The sequence below is a fragment of the Ctenopharyngodon idella genome, chromosome 15, assembly GCF_019924925.1.
Source record: "Ctenopharyngodon idella isolate HZGC_01 chromosome 15, HZGC01, whole genome shotgun sequence".
Lineage (NCBI taxonomy): Eukaryota > Metazoa > Chordata > Actinopteri > Cypriniformes > Xenocyprididae > Ctenopharyngodon > Ctenopharyngodon idella.
Window position 1 is genome coordinate 35,639,327 of NC_067234.1, and position 21,380 is coordinate 35,660,706.

General features: G+C 36.2%; 1 protein-coding gene across 50 annotated transcripts in view; it reads right to left on the reverse strand.

Moving 5' to 3' along the window:
- Positions 1–21,380, reverse strand: part of LOC127495148 (NACHT, LRR and PYD domains-containing protein 12-like) — a 165,375-nt gene that overhangs the window by 110,009 nt on the left and 33,986 nt on the right. For 43 of the 50 annotated variants that reach the window (XR_007925071.1, XM_051861649.1, XM_051861647.1 and 40 more), the window contains one exon: positions 6,412–6,588. The exons of 6 other annotated variants lie outside the window; for them this stretch is intronic. Coding sequence is in view for 43 of the 44 variants with exons in the window: in XM_051861649.1 (XP_051717609.1) it covers positions 6,412–6,588 (177 nt within the window). In the remaining variant the exon portion in view is untranslated. The remainder of the gene's footprint in view (positions 1–6,411; positions 6,589–21,380) is intronic. One more of the 50 variants, XM_051861696.1, reaches the window with a different exon arrangement.

A 21,380-nucleotide genomic window follows, 5' to 3' on the forward strand; every position in this document is an offset into this window, starting at 1 on the left:
ATTTCTTTTTCAAGAACCAAAAACAAAGGATGAGTTTTACTGTACTTACATTTATGTATGTGAAATTTAGCATAAATTAAAATTAAATTTATAATAGAGTATTCTTTTCTTTTATTTGGGGGGATATTAGTAAAACCAAATATAACATTTTCTAAACACAACGAAAAGGTGGAGTCAATGTTATCAATGATAAATCTAGACAAATCTTTCCAAAATTTTCTTACATGAGCGCAATGCCAAAACAAATGAAACAAAGTTTCAGCCAGTGTATTGCAAAAAGAAGAGTTTAAATCAATATCCTTTTTAAATTTCACAAGAAAGTTATTTACTGGGTAGTATCTTAAAAGTTATTTCCTTAATTTTATTTACCAATAAGTATTTGTTTGGTAAAGTCCAGATGGCTTTCCATAACAAACCTCCCACCAGTCTATTCCAATAAACAATACAGATGGGCCTAGTGACAATATCTTTTTGAAGAAGAGAACAAATAGTTTTATTAACATTTAAGACTCCGGGGGCAAAACAAAGTTTCCCAACTGCAGTATCAAATAAATTAAATGAAGAAGAGGGCGCAACACTGGTTTGGGTATTAGCTCTGAATAATGCCAGGACCCCTGTGGGAATTGCATCCATGACAATAGAGAATTCCCTTGGTGTCACTGGAATTCTATGAAAATCTAGAAATTCAGAGTAAGTGAATAATAAGCCTTCTTGATTCAATAATTGATCCACTCGTATTATGCCTGCTAAGAACCATCTTTCAAAAAATAAGGATTTATTTTTAAATAATATATTGTAATTGTTCCAAATTAAATATCTATGGGGTGGAAAGTTATGCTTATATAACAGGGACCAAGCGCAACATTTGTTTGTGAAAGCAAGATAAGATCAGAGGGACTTTATCAATTTTGTAGTTGCAAATCAAGAGAAATTCAAGACCACCTACTTTGGAGGAAACAAAACTGGGTATAAAACTCCAAAGAGAATTTGGATTTAGAATAAAATGTCTAATCCAATTAATTTTAAAATTATTATTTAGAGTACTGAAATCAAGGAAGTTCAATCCACCTGATTCATAAGTATTCATTATTATAGATTTCCTAATATAATGTGTTTTGTTTCTCCAAAGGAAATTAAATAAAGCAGTATTGATAACTTTACACATCTCCTTAGAAACATCAAGGGAAGTAGCAGTCTTCTGGATAATGGGATCAAAATTGATCTTACATCTAGATTTTTGATCTTTCGAGATAACAATCAAATGTGTCACTGATTCCTTCACTGGGACATTAGCAATATGTTGTAACTGACAATCTTTAATAGATAACAGTTCACATTTGTTAATGTTTAAACTAAGGCCAGAGGCTTTAGAAAATGTATCTACTACTTTAAGAGCAGGTGGGACCTGAAGTTGATCTTTTAGGAAGAGTGGAATATCGTCTGCTAACTGGGATATGATAACATCCCTGCCAGCAATAGATATTCCTTTTAAGTGGCTTGATTTAATATAGATATTCATAAGTTGAGTACAGAACAAAAAGAGGTAAGGGGAGATGGGACAACCTTGTCTTATACCACGTTTTAAATCAAATCTGGAGGATGAAACACCTTCAAGTTTAACAGAACAGTTTGCATTACTATACATTGTTTGTATAGCCTTACAGAAAAAGTCTCCAAACACAAATTTTCGTAATGACCCAAAAATAAAAGCATGCTCCACCGTATCGAACGCTTTATAGAAGTCTAAGAAAAGAATAAATCCATCATCAGTACTTAAATGTGAGTAGTCCAACAAGTCTAAGACTAATCTTATATTATTTGAAATATGTCTTTTCTTTAGGAAGCCAGTTTGTGCCTCATCTATAAGAGGATCCATGACTGACTTGATTCTATTGGCAAAGACTATGACAAAGATCTTATAATCATTGTTTAATAGGGAAATTGGTCTCCAGTTATCTAACAGCAATGGGTCTTTTTTTGGTTTTGGAATCAAAGTTATAAATCCTTGAGTTAAAGTAGGTGGAAGACATTGATTTTCTGTACTCTCTATATAAACCTCTTTAAGAAAGGGGGCAATAAGATCAGAAAAGATTTTATAAAAGTCGGCCGTGAGGCCATCGACCCCAGGAGATTTATTAACCTTAATATGTGCGACAGCATTTAAGACTTCCTCAACAGTAATCAAACTATCACAGAGCTCTTTTTGTACAGGGTCGATGGTCTTACAATTAATTCCAGAAATAGAGTTCAGAAACAGAGAAGCTGAATGTTCACAAAATTTGGATGAATATAATCTACTATAAAATTCTGTACAAAATTTTGACATTTTAACTTGGTCATCTGTGATATTCCCATCTATTTTAAGTTGTTCAATTGTATTATTTCTAGAATGAAATTTCTCTAAACCAAAAAAAATATGCAGAGTTTTGTTCCCCTTTTTCCAACCATTGCTTCTGTGACCTAATGAAGGCTCCTTCTGCCTTATTCTTATATAATTTGTCCAATTCCAGTTGTAAAGTGACTAACTCAGCTTGTTCTTCTTCATTTGGACATGATTTTGATGAGAGGGCAACTAATTTTGAAATAATATTGTCTTCCTGAATACGTCTATCTTTTGCCATTAAACTTCCCTGTTTTCGAAAGTACTTGCCTTCCTCAAATTTCAGTAGTTTAATCTCTGAGTTGAGTTTGCATGTATGATGTCCACATTTTCTTGTTCAAGAAATTATAGTGGCTGTAGCATTTTTCATAAAGAAGTTGCCAAATATTAAAAATTAAGTGAACATTTGAATTAAATGTCGTTTGACCAATATTAAATAGAGATTTGATATGATCCAAGATGGCGGCGCGCACAGACGCAGCAGCTTCGTGTTCCCCACATAAGTGCTGTTCGATGTTATTAACGTTTTTAATACTGACTATTATTGTATCACGTATAAATGCGAAAGTGTACTATAGTCGCCAGAAGCTGCTACAGATCGGTTCGAACTACATAGGCGATCATTTTAATGTGGAAACAATACCGCAGGAGATTCTTCAACCACCGGGACTATCGTTTCCAATTCACGGAGGGAGAAGACGGAGACGGCGCGAGGAGAGGAAGCAGAAGAGGGGTAAACGAGCGGGCCTACTAGTGAGACTAAGAACTGCTCCATCTTTCTTGCGAATACTAGATCACTTACCAACAAAATGGATGAGCTCCGACTGGACATTGTCACACATAACCCCACAAAGGACTGCTTCCTTCTGATTTTCTCCGAGTCGTGGCTGAACCCTAGCATACCGGATGCTGTAGTTGAGCTAGCTGGCCGTACGCTACATCGTGCCGACAGAACGACCGAATCCAGTAAGAAAACAGGAGAAGGACTCTGTGTTTTTCTTAACGATTCCTGGTGTGCTAATTCTGCAATGATCGATAAGGTTTGCTCTCCGGACTTGGTATATTTAATGTTAAGATGTCGGCCTTTTTATTTGCCCAGGGAATATACAGTTGTGATTGTTATGGCCGTATATATACCAGCTCAGGCCAATGTTAAGGTGGCACTGGAGCAATTGTATGACGCTATTAGTAAACAACAGATCATACATCCTGATGGAATTTTTATTATTGCTGGGGATTTTAATCAAGCCCATCTTAAGACTGTTTCCCAGATTTTACCAACACGTAAAGTGTAAAACTAGAGGGGAAAATACCCTAGATCATGTTTATACAAACATAAAAGATGCTTATAAAGCTATAGCACACCCCCACCTTGGACAGTCAGACCATCTTTCTTTGTTTCTCACTCCTGCTTACAAAGCCTTGGTTAACAGTGCTAAATCAACTTATAGGATTGTTAAAGTTTAGCCTGAAGTTGCCATTAACCAACTCCAGGACTGTTTTGAAAACACAGATTGGAACATATTCTCCCATCAGTCAGACCTAGAGACATTTACTTCATCTGTGATGTCATATATCGGTTACTGTGTGGATAATGTCACTGTTAATAAAAAGATCAGAGTGTATCCAAATGAGAAACCATGGATGGATAATGAAGTCAAACAGCTGATCAGGGCAAGGGACACAGCCTTTAAATCAGGAGATATCTCCGCTTACAAAGTTGCCCGAGCTAGCCTTAAGAGTGGCATCAGGTCTGCAAAATTAAAGTATAAACAGCGGATTGAAGAGGATTTCAGCAATAACTAATCCATGGCGAATGTGGCAAGGCATTCGGGTAATCACCGATTATAATAATAAGAATGACATACAACATTTATCATCAAATAATAATGCTTATCTTGCAGAGGAACTTAACAGCTTCTTTGCTCGGTTTGAAAAGGACAATAATCAATTTCCAGTTCACTTCAAACTGACAGGAAATTCACACCCCCTTGTTCTCCATACACAGGAGGTACGTCAAGCGCTTAACAACATCAACACAAGGAAAGCAGCTGGTCCTGATGGTGTACATGGACGTGTGTTACAGGCCTGCGCCTACCAACTGGCAGAGGTGTTTACAAACATTTTCAACCTCTCCCTCTCCTTATGTAAAGTTCCTACGTGCCTAAAAACCACGACCATTGTGCCTGTTCCAAAAAAAAAACATGGTAACACGCCTCAACGATTATCGACCGATTGCTCTCACTCCTGTTATTGCAAAATGTTTTGAAAGGCTAGTAATCACTCACATCAAAGACTCTGTACCAGTTGATCTAGATAAACATCAGTTTGCCTATCGGGCAAATAGACCGACTGAGGATGCCATCTGTACAGCCATGCATGCTGCCCTTTCACATCTGGAAAAGTCCAACACTTATGTCAGGATGCTCTTTGTTGATTACGGTTCGGCATTTAACACCATCGTACCAAGTCAACTGATCAACAAACTCCATGTATTAGGACTAACCCCTTCCATATGTAGCTGGTTACTGGATTTTCTTACCAACCGCTCTCAGTCAGTGCGGTTGGACAAGCATACATCCTCTACCTTAACTTTGAGCACTGGTGTGCCACAAGGATGTGTGCTGAGCCCCCTTCTTTATGCACTTTTCACCCGTGACTGTCAAGCTATCCACGAATCGAACATTCTAGTTAAATTTGCAGATGATACGACTGTCATTGGGCTTATATCAAACAATAATGAAGTTGCATATAGGGAGGAGGTTCAGAACCTGACAGCGTGGTGTGACATCAACAACCTGGTCTTAAACATCAAAAAGACCAAAGAAATTATTGTGGATTTTAGGACCACTAAAAAGATCACCCACAGTCCTGTGAATATTAAAGATGACATTGTAGAGAGAACCACCAGCCACAAGTTTCTGGGAGTTACCATTACAGAGGATCTCTCCTGGGGTGACAATACCGCATGTTTGATAGGCAAAGCACAACAACGCCTTTACTTCTTGAGAAAGCTAAGGAGAGCTAACCTTCCTCAGAAGCTGTTAGTCAACTTCTACAGATGTACCACAGAGAGCATCTTGACTAACTGTATGACAGCCTGGTATGGCAGCTGTACTAAAGCTGCCAAAAAAGCCCTGCAGCAGGTTGTGAAAACAGCACAGGATATTGTTGGCACTGATTTACCATCTCTTGAACATCTTTATAAAACTCACTGTTTAAAAGGGCCAATAATATAGATAAGGATATCACTCATCCCTGTCACAATTTGTTTCAGCTCCTCCCATCTGGAAGACGCTTTCAATCAATCCGAGTACGCACGAACAGACTGAAAAACAGTTTTTTCCCCTCAGCAATAACTTTGTTGAACTCTATCTCCCAGACCTAAAATAAGCTCAATAAGTTCAACAAGAACATTTATGCTGCTATATTTTAAATTACTGTCTTAATTAATGGCTTATTTTTTATAACATTATCTATTGTATGATATCAATTATTTAATTATTTATTAGTAACTATTTCATGTTTTTAACTATTGTAATTAGATGTTGTTAGTCATTTGTATTGTCTTCTTAATGCACTTTGGGGTTGGCACAAGATAAATTTCGTTGTGTTACACAATGACAATAAAGTACTTGATCTGATGTAAAGTGGGACAACAACAATCATCAGGCCGTTGGCGCCCTCTGCAGGCATTTGTTATAATACATAATATAATTGTTTATACAATGTATATTATATTATGTATTTTAAAAGTGTTGTTTTATAAAACCATATGATTACTTGCTTTTGATCCAGATATTATTGCCCCATTGTTATTATATTTGTATTTTAAGTCATGTTAAAGGACATTGTTTGCTTAGGTCTATTTTTATTATCATAAAAAATACTTGATCACCAAAATAATCGTTAGTGACAGCCCTAAATGTAATAACAGTTTAATTCCCCTATTCCATTTTGTTACTTTATGAATAAATGAAATTATAAAATTCAGTGACTCAGTTTCATGTGAGAGTCACATATGATCTTACCACAGTTTCTCCAGTTTACAGTGAGGATTCTCCAGTACAGCAGAGATTATCTTCACTCCCGAGTCTCCTTGATTATTCTCAGACAGATCCAGATATCTCAGGTGTGAGGAGGGGTTTGATCTCAGAGCTGAAGCCAGAGCAGCACAACCTTCATCTGTGACACCACACTTAATCAACCTGTAGAGAACAATGACACACTCTTCACTCTCTCAGATCAACAGAGACTTCATTATCAAAGAGAAACCAATAACATAAACTCAAATCACCATGTTAGATGATTGGTCTGTGTCACAGAGAAAAAAAACATTATCATAACACACCTGCAGTCAAATTCAAGCAGAAATAATACATATATTTTTAAATGTATGATCATAATTTGTGCAATATCTCTTTTTTAAACAATTAATTAAATATGTCAGTGAGTTTTACTGTTATTCTAAGAGATTATATAAAAACCGATATAACAAATTAAAACTGAATATTACATAAAAATCTAGAAAAATTGTAACAGGAGAGGTTAATGTAATAAACATTAAAGAGTCATGAAACCCCCCTCTTTCAGCTCAAGTCTACCTCACAATCATCTTAAATGTGTGTGATCAGATAGAGATAAAAAGAGCAGGAAATCTGGCCACACCCCAAGCCACGCCCCCAGAACTTCTTATTTTTAAATATATATTTTATCACATTAAAAGATATATCTTATATTGTAATAATACATACTATTGTCCTGCAGCATTTAATAATCATGATAATAATTAATATATAATATAATATAATTATTAATAGAATTGTTATTATTAAAGTACCTGCCAAAAGTCTGGAAACAATTATTAATTATTTTGAAATAAATCTCTTTTTCTCACCAAGGCTGCATTTATTTAATCAAAAATACAGAAAAACAGTAATATTGTGAAATAATGTTACAAATTAAAAAAAAAAAACTTTTCTATTTTAATATATTATAAAATGTAATTTATTCCTGTGATCAAAGCAGAATTTCAGCATCATTACTCCAGTTTTCAGTGTCACATGATCTTTCAGAAATCATTAAAATTCGATTTGAAGCTCAAGAAACATTTCTGATTATTATCAATGTTGAAAACAGTTGTGCTGCTTCATATTATTCTGGAAATGGTGATACATTTTATTTTTCAGTATTCTTTGAAAAAGAGAAAGTTCAATGAACAGCATTTACTGTATGTGCATTTATCAAATATATTAAATTTATTAAAGCATTTATTAAATAGTAATATTTTGTAACATTTTAAATGTCTTCACTCTTCTCACTTTTTATCACTTTAATGTATGATGAATTATAGTATCAATTTCTCTCTTTTTTAAATCTTTCCACAAATGTTTGAATGGTATCATTATTTCCACAAATATGTTTGGCAGCAAAAACTGCTTTTTAACATTGATAATAATAAATAGTGAATGTTTCTTGAGCAGCAAATCAGCATTTCTGAAGGATCATGTGACACTGAAACTTCTCTTTGTAAACAACAACAGAATTATAAACGATTCTAATGACGAATGTTGCGTTCCCAAATGCAAATTAAAGCGTCACAAACGCAGCAGCATTTACAGTGAATCGACACTGAAAACACAGTACTGTTACAGCAAACATGCATCGCGTCAGACTATAGCCTATATTTATGTAATTACATCACAGCCGTTGTTAATTTTATGACAGTACTATGTAATCTCAAATTCTCACCAACATTCATAAAAAAGTTTCCGGTGAGTAACAAGTTTCAGCGCTGATTCTACTCGCATTTGGTGCTTTGAACCATTTGAACCCTTTTAGGACTGTTGTCGCGTCTAAAAATGTCTAAAAGCTGCTATATGACAAGGTGTACAGCAAACAAGCTAAAAAAAAAAAAACCCAGAACCAAAAACCCAGAAGTTTTTATAAGCTGTCGACCCAAAAAAACGAGCGTTTAAGGACTAAAAAGTGGATACAGAGCGCGACATGTCACATGACTATGAGAACTACGCCCACTGGAGGGTAATGTAATCAGCGACAGGAAATATAATATATAAAACTGACATTTGGATATTTGACTTATCAGTGACTAAATGTTTACTGCACACGTAGGCTTACTGAGGCATACTGAGTGTCAGGATCCCAAAATTGACCCATTCTTCCTGCTGATGCTTTATTGCCTATATCCACTTTTGTCTCCTTAGAGGCTTTTACGGTTCGGTAGCTTATAAAAACTTAGTTCTGGGTTTTTTAGCTTGTTTGCTGTACACCTTGTCACACAGCAGCTTTAAGACATTGTTGTGTTTTTGTTATAAGTCAGAAATGACAAGGAGGCAGCCTCACGCAATACAAAGTCAATGGAGACGGTTGGATTGTTTCCCCCCCGGTGTGGGCGTGGCCTAAATGCGCTCTGTCTCTATAGAGGGTGTGCACGTGACGTCACCGTCAACCGTTATGACTGCGGTTACGCCCACTGAGTGGCAGCATTGATTTTCAGCGTGAATGCTGTGAAAAACACACAAAACTCATCCAAAACGGGAAAGAGCTTTGCGATTGACTGTACAAATAGCGTAATCGTTTGTTTTACTCGCGTTTTCGCAGTTTCCTCTATTAAATCCAGTCATGCAGCAGGTTCTTGTACCACTCAGTCCAGCTGAGGGAGCGCGTTCCGGCGGGAAACTGACGTCAATGCATACCCTCTATTGTTAAATTCACCATCCTAACGACAACCTGTCACAGTTGTATGGAGGACCAAACCTGCAGAAATTAAAAATTAATAAATAAACGAATGAATGAATGAATGAATGAATGAATAAATGTGATAATAGGAAAATAAATGAATAAACGACTTGATAAAATAAATATGATTCATTTTTAATAAAATTCATTTTTCCCCCTTAATTTATTATTTTCTGCTTTTGTTTTAATTATTTTATTTTTTCCCCATTTATTTTATATTTACTTATTTATGCATTCATTTATTTTTATATTTATTTATTCCAATATGTATTTATTTCAACATTTTTTTAATTTCATATTTATTCTTACATTTCTTTGTCATGTATGATAATTAGGTGGGTTGGTCTTGCTTACCATTGGTTCATCATTGATTGAAGCGCGTGCTCGATTACTCTGTATTTGTAGTGACAGGTTGCAGCTCTCGCGTGTTATTCACCTTATTTTCGCGACAACAGGGTGACGTCATCGCGTTGGTTTTGTCATCTTACTTCCTGCTGAGAGGGACCTAAACTAGTCGCTAGTCGTAATCCTATAGCTGTAACGGTAGATTAGATTAAGTGGTCGCAGTGTTGCGGTGCACTTTACAATTCACACCCACCACCTTAAGACGAGGAGCACCTGAGGCAATGGCTGAAGGCGCTAAACTTGAAGTGCCCTTATGTGTGTTCGTACCATTTCATGGACGGGAGGCCGACTGACGAACACCCTTACCCCGATATCTTATCTTCTGTTCAAGTATGGGTGCCATCATACATTAATTCATGATGTATTTATAGTACTGATGTAAAAATATGTTTATGGTTCTATTATTTCCACAGATGCATCAATGAGCGTCAGTGATGCAGTGGACAACTGTGAGGATGATCACATCCACATGTCCTGAACCACAACTACACTTCAAAATCACAACTCAACCTGAAGCCGCCTACATCTGATAGGAGAACACAATGAGCCGGCGCCGTTATACACAACTCTGCTGAGAAACAACCACCTCTGTCAGCTCACAGGGTTGACGTTGGATGTACACTTGGGATCAGCTCCTGATGACTCTGATGAAGCTGCGTCTTCATTTATTGCAGGGTGATCTTGCTGAAAGGTTTGGTGTTTCAAAACCTGGTGTTGTGATAAATTCATAACTGCAAATTCTGGATTTCTGGAATACCTTCGTCCAGGTGATGAAGTAATTGCAGACAGAGGCTTCACCATAACCGATCTCCTCTATGAAAGGAAGGTGAAACTTGTCATTCCAGCGTTCACCAAGAGAGACATGCAACTCTCCGAAGAAGACACCACCAACTCCAGGCGCATCGCCAAGCGGTCATATGACTAAAAACTTCAACAATCTTTCTTACAACAGTTCCAATTAACCTCACCCCTAAAATTGATAAAATGTAGAGAATTTGCCCTGTGTAACCTTCTAAGCAACATAATTTCTGATGTAGAGGATGAATAAGTGTTGATTTGGAGGTGCGTTCCACGTCTGTCTGTGCTGTGGTTTTGCTTTAACTAATCAGCGTAAATAGTGTATGTAGTTATTTTTATAAATCTTTACAATGTGGCCAGATGTTAGCTGTCAGTATTTTTTTTATAAAACCATATATTGTGAGCACTGTAGATTCCCCTTAAAACTCAAAGGAATTAAGTCTTCTGATTTAAATGGAATAAGTCATATGAAGTTTGCAAATGAATTCCATCTTGGTTTATTACATATGAAAATTAAACGGTGAAATATTACCTCTACATGAAGGCCAGTAAAAGGTTTCTCTAGCTTCCTGATGACAACAAACACTCTTACAACTGATTTTATAAAACTTGTATTAAATTAAACATTTTCTAAAACAAATCACAAAGTTATCTCTCGTTTAACAAAACTGATTTAAAATAACTCCAGTCTTCTTCATCTACACCCTCTACATGCTGCTCCATCAACTCCTGTCAGTCCCCATAGGTTTCCTCTGGCCACTTCTTCATATCGTCTACCCACGTTAACAATGACGATGGATGGGACAATATGAGACCATCTGATCGTCGTATAAAGTTTTCTCCGTGCTCCCAATTTAAAACATTTACGGCATTAACGTTATTTGTCATTTTGCTAAAGTTATAGCTAGCTATCAACAATCTTCTAACCAACCATCCACTGGGTGTCTGACGTCGACGGTTCCAGACTCTTTGACGATGATGCTGTGGAGATCACATAAGTAGCTTCAGCTCCGTGTTTTTATTTCTGGAAAATACTTTAAATATTTCGGCATAATGCGAATAACATTAGGTGAAAATAACTTACAACTCTCCAGCTGATCTGCCACATCCCGTAGCAAACTAGACAACGGATTACTACTTGCGCCATTTTCTTTGAAATTTTTTTTTTTTTTTTTTAATAGAACTTCAAACAAAACAAAGTCAATGTACAGTCAAAACTACAATACATATACACATAGAGAAAACAGACAGCTGGGGGGAGGCTGTAAAATTATATAAATATATTAAAGGATTCACAGATAGAAACAGTTTTAATTGCTTTCTTATTATGTGAATGAAGAATAGTCTTGATATATATTTGCATTTCTTTTTCAAGAACCAAAAACAAAGGATGAGTTTTACTGTACTTACATTTATGTATGTGAAATTTAGCATAAATTAAAATTAAATTTATAATATAGTATTCTTTTCTTTTATTTGGGGGGATATTAGTAAAACCAAATATAATATTTTCTAAACACAACGAAAAGGTGGAGCAACAAAAGGAGCAACAATGTTATCAATGATAAATCTAGACAAATCTTTCCAAAATTTTCTTACATGAGCGCAATGCCAAAACAAATAAAACAAAGTTTCAGCCAGTGTATTGCAAAAAGAAGAGTTTAAATCAATATCCTTTTTAAATTTCACAAGAAAGTTATTTACTGGGTAGTATCTTAAAAGTTATTTCCTTAATTTTATTTACCAATAAGTATTTGTTTGGTAAAGTCCAGATGGCTTTCCATAACAAACCTCCCACCAGTCTATTCCAATAAACAATACAGATGGGCCTAGTGACAATATCTTTTTGAAGAAGAGAACAAATAGTTTTATTAACATTTTAGACTCCGGGGGCAAAACAAAGTTTCCCAACTGCAGTATCAAATAAATTAAATGAAGAAGAGGGAGCAACACTGGTTTGGGTATTAGCTCTGAATAATGCCAGGACCCCTGTGGGAATTGCATCCATGACAATAGAGAATTCCCTTGGAGTCACTGGAATTCTATGAAAATCTAGAAATTCAGAGTAAGTGAATAATAAGCCTTCTTGATTCAATAATTGATCCACTCGTATTATGCCTGCTAAGAACCATCTTTTAAAAAATAAGGATTTATTTTTAAATAACATATTGTAATTGTTCCAAATTAAATATCTATGGGGTGAAAAGTTATGCTTATATAACAGGGACCAAGCGCAACATTTGTTTGTGAAAGCAAGATAAGATCAGAGGGACTTTATCAATTTTGTAGTTGCAAATCAAGAGAAATTCAAGACCACCTACTTTGGAGAAAACAAAACTGGGTATAAAATTCCAAAGAGAATTTGGATTTAGAATAAAATGTCTAATCCATTTAATTTTAAAATTATTATTTAGAGTACTGAAATCAAGGAAGTTCAATCCACCTGATTCATAAGTATTCAATATTATAGATTTCCTAATATAATGTGTTTTGTTTCTCCAAAGGAAATTCAATAAAGCAGTATCGATAACTTTACACATCTCCTCAGAAACACCAAGGGAAGTAGCAGTCTTCTGGATAATGGGATCAAAATTGATCTTACATCTAGATTTTTGATCTTTCAAGATAACAATCCCCAAATGTGTCACTGATTCCTTCACTGGGACATTAGCAATATGTTGTAACTGACAATCTTTAATAGATAACAGTTCACATTTGTTAATGTTTAAACTAAGGCCAGAGGCTTTAGAAAATGTATCTACTACTTTAAGAGCAGCTGGGACCTGAAGTTGATCTTTTAGGAAGAGTGGAGTATCGTCTGCTAACTGGGATATGATAATATCCCTGCAGCAATAGATATTCCTTTTAAGTGGCTTGATTTAATATAGATATTCATAAGTTGAGTACAGAACAAAAAGAGGTAAGGGGAGATGGGACAACCTTGTCTTATACCACGTTTTAAATAAAATCTGGAGGATGAAACACCTTTAAGTTTAACAGAACAGTTTGCATTACTATACATTGTTTGTATAGCCTTACAGAAAAAGTCTCCAAACACAAATTTTCGTAATGACCCAAAAATAAAAGCATGCTCCACCGTATCGAACGCTTTATAGAAGTCTAAGAAAAGAATAAATCCATCATCAGTACTTAAATGTGAGTAGTCCAACAAGTCTAAGACTAATCTTATATTATTTGAAATATGTCTTTTCTTTAGGAGGCCAGTTTGTGCCTCATCTATAAGGGGGTCCATGACTGACTTGATTCTATTGGCAAAGACTATGACAAAGATCTTATAATCATTGTTTAATAGGGAAATTGGTCTCCAGTTATCTAACAGCAATGGGTCTTTTTTTGGTTTTGGAATCAAAGTTATAAATCCTTGAGTTAAAGTAGGTGGAAGACATTGATTTTCTGTACTTTCTATATAAACCTCTTTAAGAAAGGGGGCAATAAGATCAGAAAAGGTTTTATAAAAGTCGGCCGTGAGGCCATCGACCCCAGGAGATTTATTAACCTTAATATGTGCGACAGCATTTAAGACTTCCTCAACAGTAATCAAACTATCACAGAGCTCTTTTTGTACAGGGTCGATGGTCTTACAATTAATTCCAGAAATAGAGTTCAGAAACAGAGAAGCTGAATGTTCACAAAATTTGGATGAATATAATCTACTATAAAATTCTGTACAAAATTTTGATATTTTAACTTGGTCATCTGTGATATTCCCATCTATTTTAAGTTGTTCAATTGTATTATTTCTAGAATGAAATTTCTCTAAACCAAAAAAATATGCAGAGTTTTGCTCCCCTTTTTCCAACCATTGCTTCCGTGACCTAATGAAGGCTCCTTCTGCCTTATTCTTATATAATTTGTCCAATTCCAGTTGTAAAGTGACTAACTCAGCTTGTTCTTCTTCATTTGGACATGATTTTGATGAGAGGGCAACTAATTTTGAAATAATATTGTCTTCCTGAATACGTCTATCTTTTGCCATTAAACTTCCCTGTTTTCGAAAGTACTTGCCTTCCTCAAATTTCAGTAGCTCCCAGTTACTGCAGAATTTCTTGCTCTCTCAACTATCGCTTAGCTGGCCTGACGATTCTACGCGTGAGCTCTTAACCAATGATGCACTGAAGCTACAGAAGGACCGCCTTCCTCATTTCCATGTTACACATGGAAAAGTAAAAATAAATTAATCAATAAATAAGTAAATCTAAAAATAAATACATATGGGAATAAATAAATCTAAAAATAAATGAATGCATACATAAATAAATGTAAAAATAATATATTAATATAAAAATAAATGTAATAAACACATGAAAAGTTATATTGTACGAATCTTAAACTTGTTTGTGTTCTTGTTTTCCTTTCTTTTATTTCTCTGTATTTCTTACATTTTCTGCTCATATTTTACTCTTTTGTACTCTTGTGCTGTTTTTCTCTTTGCTCTTCTTTCCATGTTCTGCTCTGTGTTGCAGTTCGAGTTTCATGTAAATTAGGGCAGGCTGAAGCGTCACCATTGGTCCACTTTTCTAGATTGACAGCTCCTCCTCTAGCCAATCAATTGAAGAGAGGGAGATGACGTCACTTCAATGCGACTCATGGCTGCTGATGCTCACACTCACAAAGGGGAAGATAACCGTCACAGCTGGCAATTTCCGAGCTGGGGTAAAATCTTTCTGTGGCAGGACACCGTTATACTGTATATGTGCCTGCAACTCGACCTGTCACCGGTATATACGTCTACCTGGACAATCGTTCATTGTTAAATTCACCATCCTAACGACAACCTGTCACAGCTGTGCCTGTCTGACGATCCATCACCAGGGCTCGACAATAAGGACTGCCGATGGCCAGGGGCCAGTGTGAACAACGCTCGGGACAGTAGACGGACCGATGGGGCCAGTGGTGCAGGGGTGTGCGTTATATATAGTCTATGATATCGTAATTGTTGATTTAACGATCTGACATTATCAAGTATGTTCCCCACTTTACAAAAACACACACATTGAGTGCAGCGCCTGTGACCCCTGCTTGCACAGGGAGCGTGCCTTGCTACCATGGAGACATTTGTGAGAGGCGCTGCGTAATAGCATTGCGCCTGCTGCACCCATGGTACGCCAGCAAAGTTCCTTGATCATTACGCCGGAATGAGAGTATAGTTCCTAGCCATATCGGCCTGGAAAATCGCAACTTTTCATTTACTGTCGGTCTTAGTACACGATGTAACTACAGAAGAGTCAAGTTTTAAATAGGAAAAATATTGAAACTCTTTGGTCATTTTTGTGTGAGATGCTAACGGTCTAATCGGATTCAATGAACTACACTCTAAAAACTCCTGGGTTATTTCTTTAACCCATTTTCTGGGTTATTTGTGTTGGGTTAAAATTATGGGTTATTTTTTCAGAGAGTAACCATTTTCTGGGTTATAGGGCTAATATTTTGACCCAATTCCTGGGTTGTTTAGGTTTCTGGGTTATTTTTCAAAGAGTAACCCATGTTCTGGGTTCACGCCCCTTCCCCCCGCCCCCCGCTGTTGTTCTGGAATTTTCTCACAACAGTCGTTTGAAATAACCGTCACTTGAACTTCGCGCTCGATCCGTTTTGGCCTGGGCTTCTTCGGTGCAACTTCGTCGCGTATTCAAGGTAAGCAAGTATTTTCAGTGTCAATGTAACGTAAACTTTTCTGTGTCCATGTCCCCGTTGCTAGTTTAGCACCATTTGTTGAAAAAATGACCATGGCTTACCGTGGTAATTCTGTGGTTAGCATAGCCGCCCGCGGATATCGCGACAACATCTAACTAGTTTAAAGTCCGTGTAAAGTCAAAATAAATATGTGTTTTGAGTTTGTCAGACTAAAGAAGAAAGTGTTATTAACCACCCAGCCAAATTTGAATGATTAAAAATAACGATATGTTCATGAAATTAGGTGTCAAAATGGTTGAAATGCTTTTTACACATCGTTGAGAAATACATGTATGACCTATTTAATGTGTTTAGAAGAAAATGACTGAATTCACTTTACACGGTCTTTAAATTTTATTTTTCATAAACCGTGCTGTACTTATCTCATTGTTATAATACTGGTAATAATACGATATACAGTGCAGCTTGTGTTGACTTCATACCGCGTTAAGGGGGTCGAACACCGGACGAGAAGCGCCGCGCTGCGCCGCGTCTAGGACAACTCGAGGTATCGCGTACTTTCTCAGTTTATGGCCAGCAATATTATGTTTAAGGACATTATGGAATTAAGATAATGTCAGTACTATGTTATGATTGTACTGTATAATTAAATACAACCGTTGCGGAGTCTGCAGTCTGAACACTTTACCTCAGAGCGTCCGTTAACTGAATGAATTGAAAATCCAGTAACATCAGCAATTTTCATTCAAGCAGCTGATTTCTGTAAATTAATGTGAAACTAAATTTATATTGCAGCACATGGTGAAGTCAGTATATACATTAACGACGATTTGAGACAAATAAGTGTAAATTTAATATAAGACTATGTACATGGCGCTCTGTGGCGCTGCAGGACAGACGCCGAATGGTGCGCCGGTGTGTGTACACTCATAGAGAATAATGTGTTTGAATTTTAAATACGCTTCTCGCCCGGTGTGCGACCCCCTTTAGCCGCGGCTAGAGCGACGAGGCAACACAATAGTTGAGTTATGTTAACCAGCTGCGCTGTGCTTATCATATTATACAGTGCTCTACTGGCTTAAGTAGTGAGAGTTAAAGAAGTGTGTCAAGTCTTCAAATTGTTGCTAACCTCTTGCTATGTTTTCTCCAGGTCATTTTAAATGGACAGCTTTGTCGCTGATAAGCTAACTGAGTGGCGGCTGTCTGAGCTGATAGAGAATTTTAGAGGTGAGCGTTTTACTCTTAACTGCCCTCATACCATCTCTCTATACCTAAACATTTTTCTTTAATATGGCTTAAATGTGTCAGTGCAAGATTTTGTGACAGTCACAACTTCTTCGACAGTGGGGTTATGCAGAGCCAACTGGATCCGGGCTAATAGCTCCAAGGACATACTGGAACTCCTCACAGAGTACCCTCATCTCACCAGTCCGGGCATGGTATGGTTCCACTGGAACATATAGTAGCAATATCTTATTTACATTTTGTATCAAAGGAGCGGATATCACATTTTTTCCTTTGTTTCCTGTGGTTTTTTTAGATAGCGCAGGACTTTCAGGTGCTGTATGGTGAGGCTGCACCTAAATTATTTGAGACCTGGATCCCTGAATATGCTGAAAAGGTCCTGTACTTGGCCAAGCAGGACAATAAACTCCCTTCACTTTCTGTTGAGGACATGACACTGGGTAAGTTAAAACTGACCTTTTGTGTGTTCTATGGCAAGGGTCCTGTGATTCCTTTCCTTTTGGTCACATTTGTCTGTATGTTGAGACACAAATATCTGTTCATTTACATATTTCTATACAGTCATTTTATTTTCCACACACATACTGATACCTAGAATATTGTTAACCTACAGATGCCAAAGGGGAACTAGCGCTAACACTGCTACCCACCATGGTGCCACAGGCCGTCTACAGGGTTGGGAAGAAGACTATCCGGCACTCCATTGAAGAGTCCCGGACAGCGTTCATACACCAAATGCCTGTAAGTACAATGGACCAGTTTCTCAGCACCACTCTGAGAGAGAATATTCTTAATTCTAACTATACTGTACAGGTGAAAGAAGGCAATCCAAGTGACATGTTTCATGTGAAAGCTAAAGGGTGAATCCTGATTTAAAAAAAAAAAAACAACTCCAAGGTTCCTCGCAGTTGTATTTCAGTTTTGGGTGATGCAATCTAAGGTAGCTAGAAAGTGAAGTTAAAGATGTTAAGTTTTATTACTCTGAGTGGTTCTCAACCCACATTTTCTTGTACACATTCATGACCCACTCAAAATGAACACACCAATTAAGAACCACAGTTATTTGGCTTCCTTGTACAGTTAGTATCAGCATTATAACACAAACTGATAGTCTATTATCTTGCTTACAATTCACCTTCTACACAATATTCACTTTCTTTTCTTTCTGTCTCTGTCTGTTTTAGGTTGGAACAAATATGGTGGAATACCTCCTGCAATCGTAGCCATTCCCCTCTGTCCTGGCGCTGGGAGATCCCCAGCAATGTGCTTCTCAGGCATTTGTGATATTGGCTGGTCAGGCACTCCCTCAGAGCACACTGCTTGGGGCAGTTGACATGTGCTTCAAGGCATTTTATGTTCTTGATATCAACTACCCCAAGCAGTGTGCTCACGCATGGGAGTTTCTGCAGCAAGTTGTGTATCAGATTGAGAAATCTGAATCAAAACCTGTCAAATTTCTTAAGACTGCCTTGCTTAATTGCAGAACTGTTTAATTGTGTTAAGCTGCAGTAAATGACACAACCAATGTTTGAAGACTTTAAGCCTCAAGTTCAATCCAGTTATTGAATGTTGTCAGATGTTTGAGAGAGAATGAGTTGTTTATTTTTCTATTTTTTCTAATGTCTAATGTTATTACAGTGTGACCTAAAATGAATAGGTCCAAGTGTGTGTTTTTTTATATAGAGTTTAATTTAATTTAATGCAATAAAAATGTAAAAGTGCTTGAAGTGTGTAAGTGCCTGAAGTTTTATTTTCTGAAATAAGGCATACTGGCATAGTAACCCAAGTTAGGTTATTTTTGACCTTTGGTTAAAAAGGGACCTACTAATTTCTGGGTTATTTCAACCCAGATATTGGGGTTGTTCTTTTGACCCAGAAGTTGGGTTATATTAACTACAATGTTGGGTTATTTTAACCCAACATTTGGGTCCCTTTTTAACCCAGGATTTGGGTCAAAAATAACCCATTATGGGTTATTTTTGACCCAGGAGTTTTTAGTGTGTATGCTAAGCTATGCTAAAAGTGGTACCTGGACCCAGAGATCGACTGAATGGATTCGAAAACGGTAAAACTCAACTGTTTAACTCTAGGGGAGATGGAAAATGAGCCTATTTTCAAAAAAAGTGGAGTGTTCCTTTAAATTCTCACCACCATTCATAAAAAAGTTACCGGGCAAGTAACACGTTTCAGCGCTGATTCTACTTGCATTTGGCGCGTTGAACCTTTTGAACCCTAGACATTATAATAACACTAGATGCCCTATTGGCCGCTGGACCGTACGTCCATATGGACGTAACAGCGCCGCCATATTGTGCGGGGCAACACTCCCATAACGCTCATAACTGGAACTGAGAAAAATGGCTGCTTCTTGTGCTGCTTGGGGCTAAACAAATCGCTGCACACTTGAAAACAGGTCTCGGGAATGACCTTTCACAGGTAACACTGAACATTTGTTTCTGGTTGTATTTGTCGTTATATAATTATATTGATAGTAGTTGGCCACCGGAGTCAGTCAGACTACAGTAGCTGAGGAGAGCCTGTCAGTGCACTGTTCTCACCATCTCCAAGAGACTGATGGAAAATATAGAGCCTTTTGTTGTTGTTGTTGTTGTTATTATTATTATACCAATACTATATTATTATTGTACTAGTCACTATTTAATTTACTATTTTTATTATTGTCTATATTATTCTGCAATTGATATTACATTGTATTTGCGATTATTATATTATACCACTTGAGATTATCAATCTATTATAGTTATGCTGTTATATTATTGTCTATATTCTGTAAAAGATACTACATATTCTATTGCTATTATTATTATTATTATTATATTATTATACTATATGCTATTATCAATATATTATGATATTATATTATTGTACTTATACTATTATATAATTATACTATTCATTACTATTTTACTTGCTGTATACTGTTTGTTTATTGACAATATTATATATATTTATCACTGACTACATTATTATATTATATATTACATAAACTATTTCTTATATATAGTGTATAACAAACTATTTCTTATTCTCACTTTATCTTATATTTACTATTTGCATTGCACTGTAGTTGTACCATGTCATATGTATTACCATAAAGGATCCATCAGTTATTGTTGTATGTTTTTGGAGTATCTGTCTGTAAATATCTGTATCATTTCAGTGCTATAAAAATACAGAAAGCAGCCTGTGTGATTTGTATTTGATGATTTGTTTCATTTTATCAATGGTGGTCAATTCTAAGCTCAAGAAAAGCTAAAATTGGGTTAAAGACAGAAAATGCCTTTTCCACAATAAGAAAACTTTATTTCATTTAATGTGAAAAATAAATTATATCTCAGTATGGGCGTCTTTACAATTCTTATGCAAGAATAAAGCAGCCAAATACATGACAAGCCTGAGCTTTGACTATTTCTTATTAAAATAAATATTTTATATGTGTAACTATAGAGATTTTAAGTAACTAGAACTTTTACTAAGCAACCATGAGCTGTGCTCTCCATGACGACGCGGTAGTTTCAGCAAAGGATATATGGATTTCCAGCACTGAAAATCACTTGCAGTAGCTCTGCTACTAGATTTATTTAAAATGTGTATCCGTGTACAGCTCTGATCAGATATTCCTCCATCTTGGCTGATCTTTGTCCTGCAGATGGCGCCACGCGAGAAAAAAACTATTCTAATTTAATTTTAATTTGACATTCTAATCTTAACGGTTTATGATCAACTAATGAGCTTCAGTTGTTATCAGGAAAATAATCTAAATTATCAAAATGCTCTCATTACAATTCTCCACCAGATTTACAATGCTGCATGCAAGTTCAGGATAACTCAAAAAATTTGATCGTAGACCACTCACGTCCATATTGATAAACGGCAAGTTTTGCGTGGAAACGGCCGTATGCACCGTTTTCTGTCGTATGTTCGTTTCATAAATGAGGCCCAATGTGTGCCATTTCATCAGATTTGTAAGGTAAATCATTTATTAACCTACACCAACACAGGAGAATACGTCAATATCTTTGAAATATGTGAACTGTTCATCACAATTTCAAAATAAAAGTTTAATCTGAGTTGAGTTTGCATGTTTTGATGTCCACATATTCTTGTGCTGTTCGGTGTT